Source organism: Chroicocephalus ridibundus, chromosome 15 (genome assembly GCF_963924245.1).
Source record: "Chroicocephalus ridibundus chromosome 15, bChrRid1.1, whole genome shotgun sequence".
In the NCBI taxonomy this organism is placed as follows: Eukaryota; Metazoa; Chordata; class Aves; order Charadriiformes; family Laridae; genus Chroicocephalus; species Chroicocephalus ridibundus.
This window is the reverse complement of record NC_086298.1, coordinates 5993875-6015601: the sequence shown is the minus strand read 5'-3', so window position 1 is coordinate 6015601 and position 21727 is coordinate 5993875. Positions and strand designations below refer to the sequence as shown.

At 51.7% G+C, this 21727-nt stretch overlaps 2 protein-coding genes across 2 annotated transcripts in view; both read right to left on the bottom strand.

Annotated features, from left to right (window-relative positions):
• Positions 1-855: 855 nt before the first annotated feature.
• LOC134523798 (alpha-1-acid glycoprotein 1-like) lies at positions 856-3282 on the bottom strand. The gene is made up of 6 exons (XM_063353185.1): positions 3124-3282; positions 2358-2500; positions 2057-2127; positions 1654-1755; positions 1296-1396; positions 856-1106 (listed from the first exon to the last, which is right to left on the bottom strand). The coding sequence occupies exons 1-6, from the start codon at positions 3232-3234 to the stop codon at positions 1044-1046; spliced, it is 591 nt and encodes a 196-aa protein (XP_063209255.1). The 5' UTR covers positions 3235-3282; the 3' UTR covers positions 856-1043.
• A 2767-nt stretch (positions 3283-6049) lies between these two features.
• Positions 6050-21727, bottom strand: part of LOC134523806 (collagen alpha-1(XXVII) chain-like) — a 163093-nt gene continuing 147415 nt past the window's right edge. Inside the window, exons 45-61 of the mRNA XM_063353197.1 lie at positions 21575-21628; positions 19965-20018; positions 19782-19889; positions 19295-19402; positions 17719-17826; positions 14990-15043; positions 14334-14396; positions 13801-13854; positions 13044-13079; positions 11964-11981; positions 11545-11580; positions 11187-11213; positions 10879-10944; positions 10306-10474; positions 10052-10161; positions 8814-9032; positions 6050-8231 (exon numbers count right to left, since the gene is read on the bottom strand). Coding sequence (XP_063209267.1) covers positions 8085-8231; positions 8814-9032; positions 10052-10161; positions 10306-10474; positions 10879-10944; positions 11187-11213; positions 11545-11580; positions 11964-11981; positions 13044-13079; positions 13801-13854; positions 14334-14396; positions 14990-15043; positions 17719-17826; positions 19295-19402; positions 19782-19889; positions 19965-20018; positions 21575-21628 — 1431 coding nt within the window. The 3' untranslated portion in view covers positions 6050-8084. The remainder of the gene's footprint in view (positions 8232-8813; positions 9033-10051; positions 10162-10305; positions 10475-10878; positions 10945-11186; positions 11214-11544; positions 11581-11963; positions 11982-13043; positions 13080-13800; positions 13855-14333; positions 14397-14989; positions 15044-17718; positions 17827-19294; positions 19403-19781; positions 19890-19964; positions 20019-21574; positions 21629-21727) is intronic.

Sequence of the window (21727 nt, the reverse complement as noted above, 5' to 3'; positions counted from 1 at the left end):
CCACCGCGGTTCCCTCCTGCTCTGCAGATGTTGGCTGGGGCGCAGCCGCCCCCCACCTTGGGTGAAGCCTGGGGGGGCTTCAAAGAGCCCCCTTCTCCCTGGGCAGGAAGGTCTTTTCCCCTTCCTTGCCAAAACAGGTTGTAAAAATGGGACTGAGGGGGTCCCAGGAGGTCACCCCCGTTCTGCTGGACGCGTCCCCTGCGGTGTGTCCCCCGAGCCCCCCCGTCCCACTGCTGTCCCCATGCTGCCGGGCAGGGCAGGACCTGCTTTTCTGGCTTTATTTCTGTTTGCCTTTTCCCCTCCGGTAGCGGGGAGTCCCTCGAGTCCCCCCGAGTCCCTCGGTCTGGCCCTGGGTGATGGTTTTTGATGTTTTTTTCCTGTCCTTTCCCCCTTCCCCTGCTTGGAGACACCCGGGGAAGGCGCGATGTCACCCCGTGTCACCCCGCCCCTGCGCAGGCTCGTGGGATTTCACCTGAAAAATTCAGGGTGGGATGTTTGGGTGCTAAAAGCACCTCGGCTGGTTTGAGTTGCGGTGGAGGAGACTCGGGGCGGGGGGGCAGGTTTGTGTCTCTCCCCGTGGCGTCGGGGCTGATGGGTGGGTGCTGGTGTCCCCGAGCCCCGCTGTTGGAGGGGACGCACCGGGTGGGGTGGCAGGAGGGTCCCGTGCCACCACGGAGCCGGCAGGAGGGATGAGTGTCCCCCCGCCCGCTGCCATGCCTGGCCCAGGTGGGGTTTTGTCCGGGGCTTTTCCTGCCGAGAGTGAAAGGCAGGGTGGGAGATGCGGCATCGTGGGCAGGGCAGGCAGGAGGGGTCCTGCCCGTGCTCCCGGCGAGGATGCGGGAAGCGACAGGGGGGTGTAACACGAGGGTTTATTTCTGGTCCAGGTGAGAACAGGGAAACGAGGTGTTTCATCCAGGAGGAAAAAACGAAATCTCCCTAGAAAGTCCTGAGGCTGAGCTGGCCCTGGCGGGCAGTGACATCCCTGCAGAGGGGCTGGAGGAGGATGAGGATGAGGATGGAGCAGCTGACCCGGCCCCTGGGGTTTACCCCGACTGCGGCTCCGCATCGTCTTCCCCCATCTTCTCCCCGGGCAGGGGACAGGCGTCCTGCGGGAGAGGGGGAGAGTGGACGTCGGTGTCCCCTTGCCCCAAAACCGCCCCAAGAGCCAGGATCAGCCAGGGAGGAGAGGGACTGTGGGGGGAAACAGATCCTCCACCCCCCCGGGACCCCCATCCCAGCCGGCGGCAGGAGCTGGCCCCTGCTGGGGCTCTCCTGCCCTGGGGAGGGCTTCGGACCTTTTCGGAGGTGAAGAACACGTCCTCCTCGGTGAGGCCCAGGCAGTGCAGGTGGGCTTTGAACTCCTCCATCTGCTCCTTGGTCACGTTGGGCGTCCGCGCTGATGGAGAAATGGGGCGGTAAAAGGAGAATGGGCGGAGAGCGGGGGGAAAAGGGAATTTTAGGGAGTTCTTCGCTCCCTGGTGGTCCCCGTGGTGTGGATGGGGAGCTCGCTGCCTGCCCGCCCCCATCTTTCCCCTCTCTGTACTGGGGGGAAAAGAGGCTTTTTGCCTGCCTGCGAGGCCTGGGGATGCCGGTGCCCATCGAAGCGTCCCTGGGCAGGGACGTGCCCTGCGGATCCGCGCAGCATCCACTTACCCGAGAGGCTCAGACCTGGGGAGCTGGGGTTGAGATGCTTCATGATCAGCAGGTCCTTGTCGTTTTGGATCAGTTTGGCCGTGGAAAAGATCTGGTCATCGACTGGAAGGCACGGGGAGAGGGGGGTCCCCCGTTGGCAAGCGTCTCCCCATGCCGGGGCTCAGCCCGGGCAGAGCCGGCAGCGCGGCGGGGGCTGCTCACCCCCCTCACCGTGGGAGACCCATCCCAGTGGGGACCAGTCTGTGGGAAACTTCCCCCCCCTGTTGCAGGCATGTTGTGAGGTGTAAAATGGCCTCATGACGGGGGCTCGGGATGCCAAATAGCAGGGGTAGAAGCGGGAGGGTGCAAGGTGTGGGTGCAGTGCCCTCCCCATCCCACCCCCACGCCGCCGCCGGGGCTTTACCATGTGCCAGGGTAGAGTTGTGCCAAAAGATGAGGATCTTGCTGGTGTTCCTCACCACGCACGTCTCGTTCCTGTGGGGCAGAGAGGTCAGACGGGGCAACCCTCCCGCTCCCCAAAACTGCCCCAACCAAACCCGAGGGTTCAGAACTGGAGCCGAGCTGATGAGCTTAAATAAATTTGTCACAGCTGCTCTCCAGCCCCAAATCTGTGGGGGTGTCTCAGCCCGGAGGATGGTGCCGGTGGGTGGAAATGTCCCTGGGGTTGGGGGGAGCGGGATGAGGGGGTGAATCCCCGTCCTTACAGTCTCATGATTTCGGTGACGTTGAGCTCGTCCTCGTGGCTGCCGGGAGAGAAGGAAAAAACCGCGTGTTTCACAGCCCTCAGCTCTGCCAGGTGAGGCTCGTACCTGGAGGCGCCGGCGATGTAGATCCACTGTCCCAGGAGCTGCAGAGAGGTGGGGAGCGGGGAAGGGTTGGGGGGGCCGTGCTGGGTTCACCCATGGCCACCAGCAACCCGGTAGGTGACCGTCCCGGGCAGGATCCAGGCCGGGTGAGGGGCTCTTGGCTTTGCCCCCTCCCCACAAAGGCGATGCCCCAGCTCCGGGATGGCCAGTTTGCTTCCGCGGTCCTGTCCCTCCCGCTCTGTGCCCGGCTCTCGTTGCTTTCCTCCCACTAAACATCCCCGAGGGACTAAATACTGTTTACGCAGTGAAGGGTTTTTGCGGATGGCGACTCGTGACCCGAGTCCCCGTCACTTGAAGGACTTAAAAGAGAGCGGTGAAGCACTGGGGCCGGTGCTGCCCAGCCCGGTTTGCATGGGGGGATGGAAGCAGGAGCCCCCCCAAAGCGTTTGCTCGTGAGTTTATGGGTGCAGAGCTGCAAGGCTTTGCCCTGTCCCCATGCTCCTGTGCAGCAGCCTTGATTTTTTTTTAGGAAAATAAGCATGGCCAGGCAGTGAGATAAGCGTTGAGCGGCCCATGGGGTTCATAACCCGTTCCCGGCCCCGTAACGGCTCATGGTGCTGGTAGAAAAGGCGAGGACGGGCGCCCGGCTGAGGGCAGGGCTTACCCCAGGGACGGTGGCATTGTCGAGGGTGACGGTGAGGAGCGGGGCGCAGCCAGGGGGGTCGGCGGTGAGGGCGAGCGGCAGCCCCAGGAGGAGGGCGAGGGCAGCTAGCATCGCCCAGGTGGCCGAGAGGAGGCTCCTGCTCTGGCGGGCTGTCGCTCATCCCAGTCCCTTATATACGGCCACCCGCAAAGCGGGACGTCCCCAGCCCCGATGTGCTTGTTTAGCCGCTGGGCTGTTTGCTCAGGCATGAAGCAATAGCAGGTGGAGGAAATCAAACTTGCAAAAGCTTGGGTTTCTCCAGCAGAAAAGAGGGAAAAAAAAAAAAAAATTCCCATCAAAAATGCAAACCCCACACCCGCCCCGTTTCACCAACAGGCTTCTGTTCTCGGAAATTTGCAATTAATTTTGCAGGTGCCCAGCAAAGCTCTCGGCTGGCTCCGGGTGTGTTTGTGAGCGGGGCCATGGGGGCACTGAGTGGCACCTGGAGGTGGCTTTTCTCCACAGGGCAAATAAATCCCTGGGGTGGTGGCTGAGGGGTGGCTGCTCGTCCACGGGGCTGTGAGGGCTTCAGGTCTGCACGGGTGTTGCTGCTCACCAGGGCAGGGGGCTGGCTCTGGGGGCTATGTGTGGTCTAGGGGGGGGAACTGGGGTGGGGAGAACATGGGTGCTGCTGGGGATGGGGCCACGACACGGGTCTGCAGTGGGAGTGGGGCCAGAGGAGGCTGCAGGAATGGTCAGAGCGCTGGAGCCCCTCTGCTGTGGGGACAGGCTGAGAGAGCTGGGGGGGTTCAGCCTGGAGAAGAGAAGGCTCCGGGGAGACCTTAGAGCCTCTTCCAGTCCCTAAAGGGGCTCCAGGAAAGCTGGGGAGGGACTCTGGATCAGGGAGGGGAGCCATAGGACGAGGGGCGGTGGTTTTAAACTGAAAGAGGGGAGATTTAGATTGGGTATTAGGAAGAAATTCTTTGCTGTGAGGGCGGTGAGCCCCTGGCCCAGGGTGCCCAGAGCAGCTGTGGCTGCCCCATCCCTGGAGGGGTTCAAGGCCAGGTTGGACGGGGCTTGGAGCAACCTGGGCTGGTGGGGGGTGTCCCTGCCCAGGGCAGGGGCATTTAAAGGTCCCTCCAACTGTCCCGTCCAACCCAAACCAGGCTATGATTCTATGATAAACTGCACCATTTAAAACCAAACCAAACCCCAACCTCTCCTTCGCCTCCCCAGCGGTTCCACTTTCCTGAGCTGACTCTACCCCAGCAGCTGTGGGGGGATCCCTAAAACCATGAAATCTGGGGGTTTTGCCCTTTCCAGCCGAGCCCCCTGTTGTGTGCCCGTGGCCTTGCGGTGCTTGCAGTGATGGGGTGGCCTTTGGGCTGTGGCTGCTGATAAATAACTGATAATTTTAAGCAATCTACAAGAAATGGTAAAGACAGGGACTTGTTTAATAAATTCTGCCGGGAAGTGTGCCGGGGGGGGAGGACGGACATGTGGCAAGGGAACAACCGGTGCAGTGGGCTCAGCCTTTTAACAAAATAAATAAATTAGAGCTTCTTTAACTGCGGATCTCTCTAATGGTGCCTCGTCCAACTTTGGCCTCGTACTTGTGTGCATTGATTTATTTGGTAAATGTGTTTGCTGTCTCCCTGGCCACCAGCAGCGTGTTTCGGGAAGGGCTGGTTCGCGTGAGTGACGGTCAGCCCCAACCCGGCCCGTTTTTAAGGCGCTGCCAAAGCTGCCGTAGCCCCGCCGTGCCAGGGGGTCCCTCCGGCCGCAATGCCAGGAACGGGGGCAGCAAACACGGGGCGGCCCCGTCCCCCGCCCCAGCACAACCCGAGACCAGCCCCCACCGCTCCCTGGGAGGGGGTCACCCCTTGTCCTTGTTTGAGCGACACGGGGCTCATTTCCCTTCTAATGCTTGGGAAAAACTGCACTTTTTTAGAAGACTCTGGTGTCTGAATTGGTGAAAATATTCACTCTCCAGCCAGCTCTGGGGTGTGGGTTTCGAGGTCTCGGTGTTTTGGGGCTCGCCAGGTGTGGGGACGAGGAGGAGTGAGACCCGGGCGCTTGCCCCAGGCTGCCAACAGGGTTATTCCATACCAGGAATGTCCCATTCAATATAAATTGGAGGTTTGCTCAGGAGTTCTCTCTCTCTCCCTTGCTGGCTGCCACCCTGAGCACTCCTCGCCCCGGTGCCAGACCCTGAGCCCGTCCCTTCCCCCCGCCGCCGCCGCGCTCGCAGAGTCCCACCTTGGCTGTCCCTGCCGGGAGCGCATGGCTTCCGCGATGGAATGGGCTGGGGATGGGCCTCGTGTGCTTTGTATTGGCATCGGGATCAATACTGGTTCTTCAGCATTATTAATGTTAATTATTAAGTGTTAGTGTATTGCATCTGTTTATATGTCAGCCCTCGGGTTTCCTTGTTTTTCCCTGATTCCCCTTCTCGGGTGGGGAGGGCTCATCGCGTGAGAGAATAATTGTCTAAATGACAATAAATTGTTGGGGGTTCCTCAAACCATAACACCCCTGTGTCCCCCCACCCTGGATGCGACCTCCTAAGCAAGACGTCAGGTTTCGACGTCAGCTTGGAGCAATTGAGATGCGATTTGGGCTTCAGCAATGAAAAAGATCAGCTCGGCTCTTTATTTTTTCTTTTTTTTTATTTTATTTTTTTTTTCCTTTGTTCTCGCTCCCCCGTGCTGTGTCAGGATGGGGAGGTGGCCAAGGTAGGGGCTGGTGGGGCAGCGGGGGGGTGACACGCAGCCGAGGGCTGGGCAGGTGGTGCGGTGAGCGGAGGAGGGGGTTCGGGGGTGGGTTGGGGTCCCCTGGGGGGGTCTCTGGGCTCTTGCACCAAGGGGCTATTTCTGCACCTCGCACCCACTTAACTTTCCCAGGAAGAAGCAAAAAAACCATACCAGTCCCGTTTCATTGCCTCAGTTTTAAATATTTATTTAAAGTCCAAAAAATAAAAAAAAAGAAGAAAAGAAAAGGAAAAAAAAAAGCTTTAATGAGAACAAACGGTAACTCCAGCCTCAAGAAAACACATAAAACCGATGGCGAGAGGACGAGGGAGGGAGAAACCCGGGAATGTGTGTGCGCGGGAAGGCAGCAGGCGGGCGGTGGGCGATGGATGGTGATTTTGGCCGGGGGGAGCCGGGGGGAGCCGGCCCCGCGGGGGGGTGAGGTATTTCTGAGCAGAGGCAGGGCTGCGCGGAGGGTGAGGTATTTGGGACAGATCTTGTTAACCTTTTCTGAGGGTTGTTGGAAACCAACCAGCAGGCAGTAGTAAAAATTAATTAAAAAAAAAAAAAAAAAAAGAATACACAAAGAGAGACTCACATATAATTTTTTTTTTTTCCTCAAAAAAATAAAATCCATAGTCCGTATGAGACATGAAAACTCCAAACAGGCACTGAAGCGTTTCCGATACAGTACAGCTCCGATTACATCAATATTATTCCTTATATAGAATTAAAGATTACCATAATTATCCTCTTTAAAAAAAAAAAAAAAATTCCTCCAAATTTACATATAGAGACTAAATTTCTACAAAACTTAACAAAACAAAGCCCCTCCAAGCCCGGCTGGGTTCCGAACCAAGGTACCGGCGTGTCAGTCGTGCCAGAGGGGCCGGACAGGAGATTTGCGGAGCTGGGTTTAAATACGAGCTTAGACCAGGGAATGGCTGCAGGCGCCAGCCGATGCGGACGCCTGGCCAAGGCCACGGCCGCAAAACGACTTACACGACAAATGAGTGAAAAAAATAGCGCTCTCTGAGGCTCAGTGCTTCCAGACGAGCTGTAGCCCTCGCTCCCCTCCCAAAGCGGTGAAGTGCTGATTAACGACAACAACAAAAAACAGGCAAATTTGCTTTTAAAATATCCTGTAAGTGATTTTGGACACGCTTTGAGTTGTTGCGCGCGATTGGCATCCACGGCGACTAAAGGATCCCTTTAAAGGTGAGTGTTTCTCTGATTTAGCTGCAGATCGTAACCTCCTCTCTTCCTAACGAGAGGCTCCTATGGGCTTTTTTTTTTTTTTTTTTCTTTTTGGGTCTGTGGCAAGACACTGTAGCACCTTCACAACCTTAAATAGTTAAAGTCATATATATAAAATAACACACTTTTTTAAGAGCACCAGAGATTTCACAGTGAGAGGTAGAAACAAATCAGACGAGCCCATCCTCTCTCTCTATTTTAGCACCAATCTCTTCCCCTCTCCTCCTTCCATTCCCCCCTCTTGGCTTCGGGACTCTCCCCTACCCCAACACCACGCGTGAGAAGGGATGTCGATTAAACTCACCCGTGGAAGGAGGAACTTAGTTATTTTTTTCTGTTTGTTTTTTTTTTTTTTTTTCCTTTTTCTTTTTGCTTTAAATAATATAATATATATATTTTGTTTCTTCTAATATTGCACATCAAAATGCTTCCGGTACACAGAGCGGCCAGACTCAACTTGCAGCTCCGCCTGGGAGACCTGATGCAGCACGTGGCCATCCAGAAGGCGACAAGCTCTGAGAGGGAAGCTCTATCTTTTAATTACTTTTCAATGGAAAGAACATTTGGTAACGCAGGAACCGGGTAAGACAAAATGGGGGGGTGGGGGGGCTGGGGGGTGGGGGTGCGAAACCCACATGCTGCAAGTCGCTTGAGGTTTCTCTCGATATTTTCTTTGGTCATGGAAAAAGCTTTGTGTGTGGAACCGCTTGCAACATCTCATCCCCCGATCCCTTTTCGCTGTTCACGTCCCGACTGATCCCCGCTTCCCCTACGTCCTCGTTATTCCTCCTTCCAACAATCTGCTGAGTTCAGTAGATCACGGGTTCTTTGAGACCTTGAGCCAAAGGCTAGGGCAAGAGCTGACCCAAAAGCTACAGCCCAGCTGTCCTTGCTGCGGAGAGGTGGGAGAGCCTGTGTAAAGACATAGGCCGAACACGGGGTCAAAGCCTTGGAGCCCGGTTTCGATGGCTTTGTTCAAAGGAAGCAGACGGGGCCGACCTCGAGGTGATACTGCTTTCCTGGCTCGGATGGGGGAAGGTTGTAGATGTTGACAATTGGCAGCTGCTGAGGGTCCTGCGTCCGAAAGGAGAAGAGAGTCCGATGCCAGCGTCCATCCTTGATCTGTGGAAGACAGAGGGAGGGAAAGACAGAAAAAGCTGTTTAACTGGGGGGCGAATCCTGCTGGAAAGGAAAGCGTTTCACGAGGTGTAAGCTTGAAAAGGCTTGTGCGAGACAAGGGGCTGCCCTTTGGGCTGAGCAGGGCTGGGGTGAGGCTTAGGAAGCATTTTGGGGAACCTTCATCCAGGTTGAGTTGATGGAAACCGAGCTTGCAACGGCATCAGCAAACACAGTTCCCTCATGTGGTGCGCCCGAAGTGCAGACACACGGCTACCGACTCAGGCTGGCGTCAGGCAGGGGCCGAGGCCACCGCCTTCGGGTGACAATTCCCCCTTCTGCCATTCACCTGCTGCTACACGTGACATGACACTTTGGAATTTAATTTTTGAAGGTCATCTACTTAACAGGAGCTGCTACATCACCCCGGACTGGAAAATACAAGTGGTGAACAGGTAAATTAGACCCTTCTCCCCCTTTTTTTTGGGAGAATAAGAAGCAGAGGTATCACTCGAGCCTTGTCGTGCACCCTGAGTGGGTTCAGCCTGGCATTTCTCTCCACCTTTCCCCTCTTTCGCAGCAACGTACCTTGCAATCATCAGCTGCCACTTCTGGCCTGAGCTGCCCGTCTGCCTCAAACATCTGCCCGTTCCAGGCCTTGAAGCGCACGGCTTTTTCCGAAGGTTTCTCGGCTGAGCCTTCCCGCCAGACGGAGGTGTTCAGGCAGTGGATGGTGATGTGCTGCACCACCTCTGAGCTCAGGAGGCGGAGGAAGTTCATCTGGACTCTACCGATGTCAAAATCCAGCTGTGGAGGTGACAGAGACGTTAGGGGGAACCCCTGTCGCGGGGCTGGAGGGAGCTGGTGGCAGGGTTAGCGCAGGATGTGACAGCAAAGGTGGTCCCTCTACTCTGCTAAAGCCTGGAGGTGGCCACGCGTGGATGTCTGAGCTCAGAACCAGGTCTGGCATCAGCGTGGGCATAAGGGCCAGATGGCAAACCAATCTGGAAATTTTTCATGGGGACACAGCAGGGCCTGTATTTTTCAGGACAAACTGGCAGGTCCTTAAGTAGGAAGAAAATAAAGTCAACTTCGAATACAATCATAGAATCATAGGGTTGGAAGGGACCTCTGGAGATCACCCAGTCCAACCCCCTGCCAGAGCAGGGTCACCCACAGCAGGTGGCACAGGAACGCGTCCAGGTGGGGTTGGAATGTCTCCAGAGACGGAGACTCCCCCACCTCTCTGGGCAGCCTGTGCCAGGGCTCTGCCACCCTCACAGGAAAGAAGTTCCTCCTCACGTTGAGGTGGAACTTCCTATGCAGAATATGCACTTCTGCAAAGCAGCAGGTTCTAGTTCATCTGCAGATGAACCCAGATATTGTTATTGGTATTTTTGGTACCGGTCCTTCCTCAAGAAAAATCCTGTAGCATTAACTTCCCTGGAAACTTGTATATTTAAGCTGACCTGACTTTTTCAGCAGGCAGAAAACAATATGCCGGAGTGACCTGAACATAAGTTAATTCAACAAAGCACTTGGGAGCAGCGTGTTTGCAAAATTACTGGCCTCTGTTAAGGTTATGGGTTAATTAATCATTGCTGGAAATGTACTGCTTTGTCTCGAAAAGAGTCAATAACAGTCTTAGGTATATTTTTTAACTGCGTGAGAGCAGTTCTCAAGGTCACCGCTACACTAACTCTGCTTCGCGGAGAAACCAGCGTGCTGTGTGGTCACCACCCAGTGTCTCTGGACAACACAACCCTGGGTAAATATTTTGTAATCGTAGTATGGGAAATGCTACGCTGGGGTCGATCTGCTTGTACCTTGGAGACGGTGATGGGGTTGAGACACGTCTGCCCACCGTTGGTGAAGTTACAGATGACCTGTATGGTGTCCGAGGAACAGCCAAGATTTGGGTCAATCCAGTAGGTACCTGAAGAAATGAAAAATTCAAGGATTAACAAGGACACAGACTTTTCTGTGAAAGAGAAAAGGAAAGTTTTGATTTCTGCATTATTGGTCCCAGGGAAGGAGACCTGTTTGGGCCATATGAAATGGCCCTATGGAGGCTTCTTACCATCGTTCATCTTCTGTTCACAGTTCATGAGGTCTCGACAGATGCGTGCAGGGTTTTCCTTGGTTCCCAGGGGTCTTTTGATGCTCTGAATGAGGTTGCTGAGGTAGTGTAGGGTCTTAAAGATCTCCCCTCCATGGTCCAGCATGAGAAGGTCTGGATGTTGGTAACCCTGAAGAGAAAAGGAGGGAAAGTCAGGTGTGCCTTGGGGCACCAGGTGCTGTTACCATAAGGGTTTCAGGTTTATCTGTGGGCAAACTCAGTGGGCCAAGGACAGGCCGTGCTGGCTGGGATCACACGAGCTACAGCGCTCGCGCTGTCCTGAATGGGACATCTCTGAAGTGCTGGCAAAGCCATGAGGGCAAAGTCTGAAGCTCCACAAACGAGTAACACAACAGAACCACATCCTTTAACTGGATCTTTGCATGCATAAACCCCAGTTATTCCACGAGAACAGTGATAAATCAGAGCTTTGTGAGTACGAACTTAAAGCACACAGAAAGAACAAGGGACACCATGACCATTCCCAGCCTCCAGCTCCAGCAAAGACCAGCGAGTTCAAAAGTACCCTCGTACCTCTGTCTTGAGCGCGGTGTTTGAGTCGATTATCGTCCGGAAAGCTGCCCCAAAGCCATCTTGTTGCTAGTGTGGGATGAAAAAGACGGTAATTGTGATTGTCAGAACCTGAACATGCCCTGATGCAAGCAAACGCTTCTTGGTCTAGGGCTGTGATTCAAGCATTGCTCTGCTAACACAGCGTCTCTTGCTGGACCTGAGTGTGGGTCTTCAGGGTCCCAGCAGCTCTTTCGGGATGTCCCATCAGCACCTTGGCTCTGCACGACTTATTATCATCATTAACAAATGAACAGAAAACAGCAACTTACAAATGAGGCTGGAATTCCTGGCGGTCCCTAGAAAACAAAGCAAAAAAGAGGGGCATCAGCCCGAAAGACGGGCAGTCACTATTGGAAAGGTATTCACGTCCTTTTGAAATCCTCTTTCCCCTGGAGTCCCTCAATGCAGACGAGGGAGAGAGGCAACAATGCTGTCTCTATAAAATACTCGGAGATGGTTTGGACTAAAGTGCAAGAAACACTAGTCCATTCACACGCGCATTTTTGCATACGAGGAATGGGGCTAAGCTATAATTTCCAGTGAGTGAACAGTCCCCCTGGAGAATATCACGGCAATAATTTTAGCTTGTTTCAATAATGTCTTTGAACTCTTTCCACATATACGTACCGGGGGGCCAGGGTGTCCTCGTGGGCCTGGAGGACCCTAAAGACAGAGCGGCATCAGTTAGTGAAATGTCTGCAGTTTGTATTTCCATTTCTCATGATTGTCACCAGCACAAGTCTGTTTCCTGCTGAAATCCTCCTGATTTTTGACATTTTACAGGATCTTCTCCCTCAAACCCTTCTAGAGACCAGAGACCCGTTTTGTCCATCTCCTGACTTTGGGTGCATCTGTCTGTACCTGCTCCATTCCTACTGCATCCCTTATTCCCAGCACTTAGCGCCTTAATTACCATTAATGCATTATCCCCAGCTCCTCATTCCCTGTGTGCACAATCACCCATCCTGCAGCTTTACATTTGCTAAAAGCAACTTTTTAATGTAAGTACAAGATATTAGTCAGAAAAAGTGATTTCAAATACTTACCCTTGGACCTTGCAGACCCTGGCGGGGCAGGGGGGGGAAGAAAAAAAAAAAAAGAGGAAGAAGCTGTCAGAAGATGCTCGTTAATAACCCAAAATCTCTTTGTACAGCCATGTGCTGCTCCCAAGGTGCCTGCGCAGGGACTGGGTGCTGCACTGGAAGGACAGTGAAAACAGGGACCCGACGGTGTTTGCCAACAGCAGAGAGGTTATTGCAGCAAAGGATGCTGACGGCTCTGACACCAGCAAACGCTCGCTCCGGGGCTCAGGTGGCTGCCAGAACGCTGTCCTCTGCTGCGCCCACGGAGGTGGAAAACGGTGAGGAAAAAAAACCCCAAACCGCAGAGGTGGCACCCCGGCTTGTTAGAAACACGCACTGGGATTTTGTGTATCTGTGGGACATTTGCTTATAAGAGGTCTCGTTTGAAGAAGGCATGAAAGAGCCTTCTGCACTAGCCACACAGACGACGTGTTTGCTGGGCTCCAACACCTGGACCAAGCATGGAGGAGCAACCCAGAGAGCAGGGGGACCTGTGATATGGGTAACAAGGGGGATGACCAACACGTATCCAGTATACCCCACACATCCCCTGCATGGTGAGAACACCAGGGAGCTACAAACGGTGTAAAGGTCCACCAGAGCCCCTGCGAGGAGGGGACGAGAGGAAGAGCAGAAGGAGAGAAGGTGCCCTGGCTCTGCTCCCCCAGCACCTGGGCACTGCTGCCACTTAGACAGGTCCCGTGCCCCTGGCAGGGACAGCCTGTGGCTTTTTGAGCTGCCTTTCACTGCGGTTTGTTCCTGGAGATGCCGCGGTCATCTGTAAGTGTTAGCTTTTGCTGTGTAATTGGGTAAAGTACACGGGAATCTTAACAGCAGAGTGGGTGTTTATGTGCACACGTGGCTGTGTGTGCACATACGTGTGTGCACACATGTGTATGTCCTGCCCTCGTGGGAGCCCGACGCCACCACTCTGAGCCAGAGCCCAAGTGGGTGCAGTGGAGCCCAGCGGGACTTCTGGGTGCCCAAAGAGAGGGACCCCCTGAGCGGCGGGACGCACCCAGGGGCGCGGGGACCAGCACTTACCATTTCTCCACGGCTGCCTTTGTCTCCCTTGGGCCCCTGTCAAAGCACACGATGGGCTGTCAGTGACTGTTAGCGAGCGGCTCTGCCGGGATGCATTGCCACCCAGAAGCTCCTTGCAAGGACCCAAGTGCATCTCTAAACAAACCAGCTCAGGTTGCCACATCGGCCCATCCATCCCGAGGCAAAAAAAATAGCCATTACTGGATGCTTTGGCAATGTCCGAGTTCACCTTACTGGTTTTCATCTCTGCCAGCAGCAGCCTCTGCACCGAGCTCTGAGTAGCTTCATGCTCGTGTTTTTACGAAGCACTGAGTGAACTTTAGTCCATGTTCAGCGCCTTTGGCATTTTGGGACAGACAGGGATTTTCATCACTTCCCAGAATCAAGCTGTTCCCAGTTCAATACATTTATCAGTTTGCTCCGTCCCGTGTCCCCCGTCCCCGCTCCCCCCCGACCCTGTGGTTTTTTTGCCCCCCTCAGGCCAAGTTCTTTGGAAAATCTGGCAGCTTGCTTTTGAAAAACTGCAGTAACACTCTCGTCTTCCAGTCTGGGCCAATTGAAAAACTTACACTTAGGTAGAGTGGCTCCTCTCTTTTAAGCTAATAATCTCCCTACAACTCTATATGCAGCCGGGGACTAAGCCTACGCTTCTCTCAAGCTGCTCATTTTAAAGACCATTTTGTTTCCCTCGTTACAGCAGGACACAAACACTACGCCCTTCTAAAAAATATAGGCAGAAAAAAAAGCGGATACTTACTGGGCTTCCCGTGGGACCCTGAATGCCAAGCGGACCAATAATTCCTTCTTTTCCCTAGAAAAGAAGATACGCGTGCAGCATCACATCGGAACTGACAGTCACTTTTACCACGGCAGACTCAGTAAAGTCACTTAAATCTCTTTGCTGCTTTTCAGCAACATGAGTGTGGTATTCGCTGTAGCTAAAATAAAACTGTTTCAAAATGCAAGTCCAAAGGCACAAGCCCCTCACGGTACGGCTGTTACGACCCATGTAAAACCTCAGGAATTCCAGAAATAGAAAGATTTCAGTGTAGCCGGAGTGGTCTGTGCAGTGGTCATAGCAGCATGACCGTCTCCAAGGCAGAAGAGACCCGCGCACACGTGGGCACCTACAGATGTGTTGGGGTGGCTCAGAGGCGGCACCACGGCCGTGCTCTGCCGGGCCCGCGGTGAGCAGTGCACTGGGCTCCTTATAGCACCCTGCAGCCTCGCAGAAACAGAGGATGGAGGAAGGAGGAAAATCCTCCCAAACCAAACTGCAAAACCACTCACCATGAGACCAGGCGGCCCACGTGGTCCCTGAATGCCTTTGAAACCAAGGTCTCCTGGGGGGCCCTGCAAGCAAAAACAAGATGCCAGGTCCCGTTAATAAACAGAGCCCATATTTACGCCCTCGCTCGCAACTCTGCTGCAAGGAGAGAGGTGCTGCCTCTTGTATATGGGAATGGGAAGGTCCAATTTTTAAAAAAAATTCTTTTCCCACTCCTGTTTTGCAAGCCCTTTACTTTCTACAGGAAACAAACTGGTCCCCCTTCACCAGGAAAATTACATGCTGATAAAATGAGTCTAAATTTCAAGTCAAGGCTCTCAACATTAGGAATGTATATCGGCGTCTCAGGTACAGACTGAGGACTGATGCTGGAAATACGAGTGTCTGAAAGACGTTCAAGTGGGGAAAACAGCTCCAGGGTCCATAGGACAGGCCTTTTCCCTCTACCTTCTCCCCATTTTAACAGGAATAAGCTCCAACAAAGCATATGTAAACGCACACTCATTTAACAAAGGGAGATGCATAAACTATAGAAAATTGGAACCATTACATTTCAATAGTTTCTGCAGAGCTGCTAATGAAGTCTTCGCAACAAGTATTGCATTGTGTGTCTCCAGTAAAGCGAGACTAGAAAGTCAACTGGTCACGAGCGTCTTACCTTTGGCCCAAACAAGCCGGCAATCCCTGGAAATCCTGCCTCGCCAAAGTCTCCCTGCAAATAAAAGCAAAGACAAATACAAGAGCAAAGAACAACAGTAAGTTCACGCTGAACGGCTGGTCACTCGAAGACGCGCCAAGAGTTCAGCAGCTTCAGAGAAAAAGAAATCCATTAGTATTCTTCAATCTAAGCAGGACTGATAAGAAAAAAGTATGAAGAAAATCTGGAGGAGGAATTACACAAACATCAGGCTAGAAGGAACTCCAGAAGATCTCATAGATCACTCATAGACTAAGCTTTTTTGCCCCCAAGACAATAGACATACCTACACTGTTTCTAGCTGATGCTTGTCTAGCTTAGACCACAGTCAGCAGAAGGATGGAGAGCATCTACTCTGAGATTGATCTTGGAAGTTCATGCTGCAAAAAACCAGCCTCAAAACCCTTTAAAACAAGCTCTTATTTCTAATATCAACTGGACTGACCTACTAAAGGATAATTTCAAACTATGCTCATTCAAGCTGTCAAAAAAGTGCATGTTCCTACAACATAACCTCCCACTCAAACCCAGGAAAAGTCCGCATATCACCTAACTCTTTTCCTATTCAACCCTGCAGAGATTTTTTTTTTTCTCAATTTCTTAAGAAAAAGTAATAATAAAATATTGGGAAGGCCATCAAGCTTGGGCTAGCACATAACATGCACTCTGAGAATAAAAAACCAGACTGAGTACTGTGTCCTTATAGGAACATCCTCATTTCACCACGTTTGAGATGTGCGTCCTTTGATATTTCTGGGCTTCTCAGATGTCAAAATGTGAAGTGATTCAATGTTAAAAAAAAAAGGGTCAGAAACATACACCAGATGATTCATCTACAGTCTTAGGAACATCAGAGATGGAAAAGGCTTGTTTGGACTCTCGGCAGGACTATGTGACCCATGCTGGATTGTACTTTATGGGATGTTTTACAATGCCTTGTTCAGCCCAGCTGTAAATGACTCAAGAGATGGGGTTTCCATCACCTCTAGTGCAAGGCCAGTCCAGAATCAGTCTAGAGACCTCACTGTTAGGAAGGTTTTCCTGCCACGACAGTGAGAAACTGCTTGGCAAGAAAGGGCTTGGTTGGACTCGGTGGAGCGTTAAGAAACTTTCCAAGGATACAAATTGATTTTACTGCCCATTTATGGATCCTGGAAAGGAAAACTGCTACTAACGGAGGACTAAGGTCTTTCTTGTGTTAGAACCAACCAAGCCCTTTTTCTAGAGGAATTTTGGGCAAAAGTAAATGGGAAGACAGAAGGGTTTAAATGGCAGGGAGTCATCTCAGCTAAGGGGACCTGATCACTAGTTACGCAGCAAGGCAGGCAACGGCAATCCTGGGCAAACGAACCTGCCACTCGTGGACACAAGAGGGAAAATGATATTATTGTTATGTTGTTGGCTACTCCCCTTCAGCTTGAATACTGCCATCGCAGGGTTTTATATAAAATATACAAACGTATATTTTAATTGAGGTAGCTGGGGATAATAATCTTGTCCCTTGTTTTGTATTAGTCCTAATCTCTCTTTTCCTAATGCTAGTTTTATTTCTGTAGCCTAACTAGACCCTCTGATGGCGGTCATGTTCTTGGGATGCTCAGTCTGTCTTGGAAGAGGAACGGTTGCACAATGTCTGTGCGCGTCAGATGGCTGGAAATCCCACTGCTGCGAAGATGCTGAGCAGATAGAGGGTATATTAAAAGAGGTTTGAAAAGGTCCCTGCTTGGGGGTTTCTAAAAGAATCATAATAAGCAAATCTAAAGAATTTAAGTAGTTATACCCTTGTGAGACTCTGTGAGAACATCTTCTGGCCTAAAAAGCTCCCAGTTTAAATAGTTGAAATATTCTCAATATAGCCTCAGTCTGATAAAGCGTGACACATCTGCGCCAAACTGGGCAATCCCACCAGTACAATAAATCAGAGCAGTGAGGATCAGGAGCCTGCCTTAGACACAGGTGTGGGAATTTAACTTCTGCTTTGACCCAGGGCTCTCAGTGTTTCTCCCACAGTGTGCTCTGAACTTGCAGCTCTACTGCCCTCAAAACCGCACCGATGACCCTGCTCCTGCACCTCCTGCATGTCCCCGCGGAGCTACAGACCCTGCTTTGCACCTTTTGGGTGGCTTGGAGAGCATAGTTCAGCTCCTACACTGAGCACCTCCCGCAGGCTCTGTGCACCGCTCTCATAACAGCTCTCGTCGAAGACGCTGCTGAGGGCCGTGTGAGATGGCTCTGTGGCCTGGCTGCCAGCACACACCATGGCCTCGTAACCACAGGCACGAGGATGACGTGAACAGTCACGCTGTCTTGGGGACCGCAGGCGAGGATCGCAGAATCATAGAATGGTTAGAGCTGGAAGGGACCTTAAAGACCGTCTAGTTCCAACCCTCCTGCCATGGGCAAGGACACCTCCCACTAGACCAGGTTGCTCAAAGCCCCGTCCAACTGGCTTTGATTAAACATCTGGATTAGACATCTCTGTGCACAAGCAAGCAGCAAAAAGCAGGGAAGTGTGCACGCTGGAGAGAGCTGTGCCGACGCTCCTGCACTCATGCACAAGGTGGTTATGGGTTCCCCTGTGAAAGACCCTCCCAGGGTTCACCCTGGTATCCCAGCCTGCGGATCTGCACCCTCTCCTGCAGGAGATGATAGCTCAGAGTCAGGTCTGCTCAGCTCCCTTCATCACTAACCGGCTGTCCTTTGGGTCCTGGATCACCAGGGCTCCCGGGAAGGCCCATTCCTCCTGATGATCCTCGCTTCCCTGTTTGGCCAGTCTGTCCAGGCAATCCTCTTTCACCCTAAAAATAACAGAATTCAAGTAATTCCAAATGACAGGAGCTAAATATAACAACGCTCAGCTGAAATAGCCATAGATGGAAAGCTGGAAAAAGAGTGGCTCATCGGGATAAGGAATGTGGTTTCATCAGGAGATGCCTCAGGTCTGCTGGGGCGGATTGTTGCAGGATGCACAGTGTGAGACCAGCGATGGGCATGGCTGCATCCCCTCCTGAGCGTCATGCAGAGCAGGAGCTTCAGCAGAGCTGCACTGCCTGCATCGGGGCTAAGGACAGCAAGGGCCTGAAATGTCTTCTGTTGGCACTTCCACACGTTGTCCGTCCTGCCCTGCAGTTTCTCACAATCTCTTCCCCCCAGCAGGCTAGCAATTGATGATTAATCCATCTAAAATGTTGAAGATGTGCCAAACTTCAATCCAGAGGCTGAAAAGCCAACATTTTCCCCAGCACCAACTCCGTAACTTAAGGACAAGAGAGGAGCTTCTGAGACCCAGCACCACAATTTGCTCCCCACCTTTGCCAAGGGCCAGGAGCAGCACAAGCTCCAGGTACTCAGTCTGGGACAGACTGGGAGAGAGGAGCAAAGGCGGCGAGAGCCTAGGGTGGTTGAGCAGCTGGAAAAGGGGCAACAAATTTCCCTGGAGCCAGGGTATGAGTCTGTCAACGACACAAGGGTCTTTCAGTCATTTCTGCTAACAGCCTGTTATTCTACCCAAGGCAGCTGGAGGGCAGCAAGTGACAGTTTAAGAGTGATGTGTTATGGGAGGCATAATTTAAATCAGACCTGATAGCCTCTGCAAACCCAGCTGGAGTCTTCCTATTTACAGAGTCTTTCTACAAACAGTGGAATTGCTGTTGATCCAGTTTAGATCCTGTGGTCAGCCTGGACCAGGAAGAAACCCCAAGGTCACTAAAGCAGCTTGTCCCTGCTTCCACCCAGAGAGTGTCCAAGCCCATACTGGTTCCAGCCGTTCCAATCCAGTAAATATATGCTAAAGAACAAGCCGCACAAATTTCCCTTCGGCAGTTCAGGCCTTGCAGGGCAGCAGCTAGAGGACGTCCAAATTTCCCAAGGAGTTGTCCATCCTGGACATCCTACAGGCAGGCTGTAGCAGTTCCTTTGCAGCTTCTCCAAGGCCATGTTTTTTTAGCCAGGTTTCTAACAAAAGAAGGCTAAAGTGTTCACAGTGTGGGTATGTGTATCTGTAGGCTCCTGAGTTCAGTGAACTTTGACGAAGGAAGAAAGGTCTCTGGGACATTCAGCTGCTGTGAACATCATGAAAATGGATGGATGGATGGATGGGTGGATGGATGGGTGGATGGATACATGGATGATGAGAAAGATCTACTGAGCCTCTAGCTAAGTGAAAGATGGCAGAAAGAGTTAAGACTTTATTCAACCTTGGAGAATCCAAGCTCTAGAGACAACAGGCTCACAGACTAGCAGTATCTTAGGGAGTCAGAAACTCACCTTGAATCCTGGTGGTCCTTGTGCCCCGGGGAGTCCCGGTATGCCAGGGTTCCCTCTTTTGCCTGACATCCCTGTCACACCTTCTTCCCCATCATCACCCTGCTCTCCCTAGAAAAGAAACCCAGAAGAGGTTATGAAACAAGATGCTCTTTCCACCTCTGCACAGCTTCTGGGGGGACAGGGGAGTGGTGGGATTCTGCCCTCAGCAAGCACCGTGCATCTGGGCATGGGTGGATTAGGAGAGACGTATGTAGAAGTCTGTGCACACAAGTACCTGTCACGCTAGAAACACCAATTTATTTACAGACTTGGATGTGCAAAGGCAGCTGCTGCCTTTATGTGCATGTGAGATATGAAGAGGAGCATATGATCCACTCTGGGTACATGTGAACTGGCCTACATCCGTTTCTCCTGTGCTACCTTTCGGTTTTCCAGCTCCTAAGCGGCATTCGCGATCGGCGCTATAAGGTTACAATTGCAAACTCACCAGCATCCCAGGCACACCATCTTTCCCAGGCACTCCGTCCACTCCAGGGGCACCCTCTTGACCCTGCCGTCCCACCACTCCTCGAGGACCTGGTAGCCCAAGGATGCCCTAAAATCACACAGGTGTTAGTAATGGAGCTCCAGGACCGCATTTGCTGGGGCAGAATATTGAATTTTTACCTACCGGTGAGCCTCTGCTCCCTGCACTGCCCCGTGCTCCTTGCTTTCCTTTTTGACCCTGCAAGTAAAAAAAGAGACATCTAAAATTGCAGCAGTTCCAGCACAACTCCACTTGGGAGCCTGACTTCAGGGTGTGCTTTTGGATAATGGCTAGAAAGAGTTTTATAAAAAGGAGATTTATAAAGTCAGTTGCTCCAACGCTGGGGAATGAACTGCTCTTTGGTTTTATTACAAGCGATTCTTCGTATGTCTTGAGAGTTCTAGGGCAGGAATGAATAGCTAGAAGGCAAGGACCTACATTTTTCCTAATACAGAGCAGATGAGGACAAATAAAGCAGGATGAACTTGAAGGAGGACTCAGCGCACTGGCAAACATTAGAACAAGATGCTTAAAACCTGTGTCCTCTGTCAATTCACTGACAGCACAGTGCCGACCCACGGACCCAGCAAGTCTTCCGCAGTGCATTCAGTAAGAGCTTTTCTCTGTGAGGTAGCTCCCTCTATTTTGGAAAGTTAATGGAAATGAAAAGGGTACCTTGTGTCTAAAATTTGCAATGCTGCTTTGTGAATAAAGGCATAAAAGAAATACTCCTGAGGTTTATTAGCTGTAAAAAGGATTAATTTCTGCAGAATGAATGGAAAACTCAGCCTCATCACCTTCACTAGGGCTCTCTTAGTGAGGTCATGTACTAAAGCACTTTTAAATTGAAGCACTGCATTTTCTGTGCATTGTTTCTCCATCTGCAGAGGACCAGGCAGGCCAGCTACATGAAAGAAATACTCCTGGGGGTGCTTTCTCTGCTATTCATTAGACCCAAAGGCAGTTCCAGATTGTCCATCGATGGGTAGAGTTTATTTATCTTATCGCCTGGTACACTTTTTGCCAAGAACACCTACTGTAGGTTAAACTATCTTCTGGCATTACCCCAACAGGGTCAGATTAAAAATCCCGACATCTGCCAAAAGGGAGCAGGAATTTGCTGACTATTGAGGTCACATACTTATGTTTTAGCAAATAAAGTCCCTGATCTGTGAGAATAATTAGCAAGCTGTCATTATAGCCAGATGTGGAGGTAGGAGTAGGTATGAGGTACCCCAATGAACCTTGAAGGACCCATGTGTGTTGTTTTATAGCTCAATAAGGGCAAGAAGTTAGAGGGACTCTTCCAAGAAAAGTAAGAACTGCATGGATAAAGGGACTCCAAATCTGGAAGGTTTCAAGCCAGAAAAGTTTATGGTTCAAGTGAAAAAGAGAGACACTTGCCTGGCTCAGACCTCCTTAGGGACAGACGAGCCAGCTGTGGCTGGAGACACCACAAACAGGGGTATGGGAAAGAGACACAACCCATGGGAATGACTAAAGACCTGCCCAAGATTCACCCATCGTGCTGGAGCTGTAATTGTCTTGATCTTCTCCAGCTCCACAAAGCTAACAAACCATTGGGCTTGGACACTCAAATACATGTTTACAGCCCTCCCACTAGGTTCTCCACAGTCTTTCAAGGCATAGACCCTAGGCCAAATCACACATGCTGGGGAAAAATATGAAAGGCCTCATAATTAGACATTTTTTTTAAACTTGGGACACTATAAATCCACCCTGCTGAAACCTACCACATCACCTTTGGATCCCTTTGCTCCTGGCTGGCCCGGTGGTCCAGGATTCCCCTACAAAACATAAGCAAGGAAAATCTGCTTGAAATTCTCTTCTGGCACTATCTTGCATGAAGTATAAAGAACAGCATTTTTTTGTGGCCTAACAGCGCT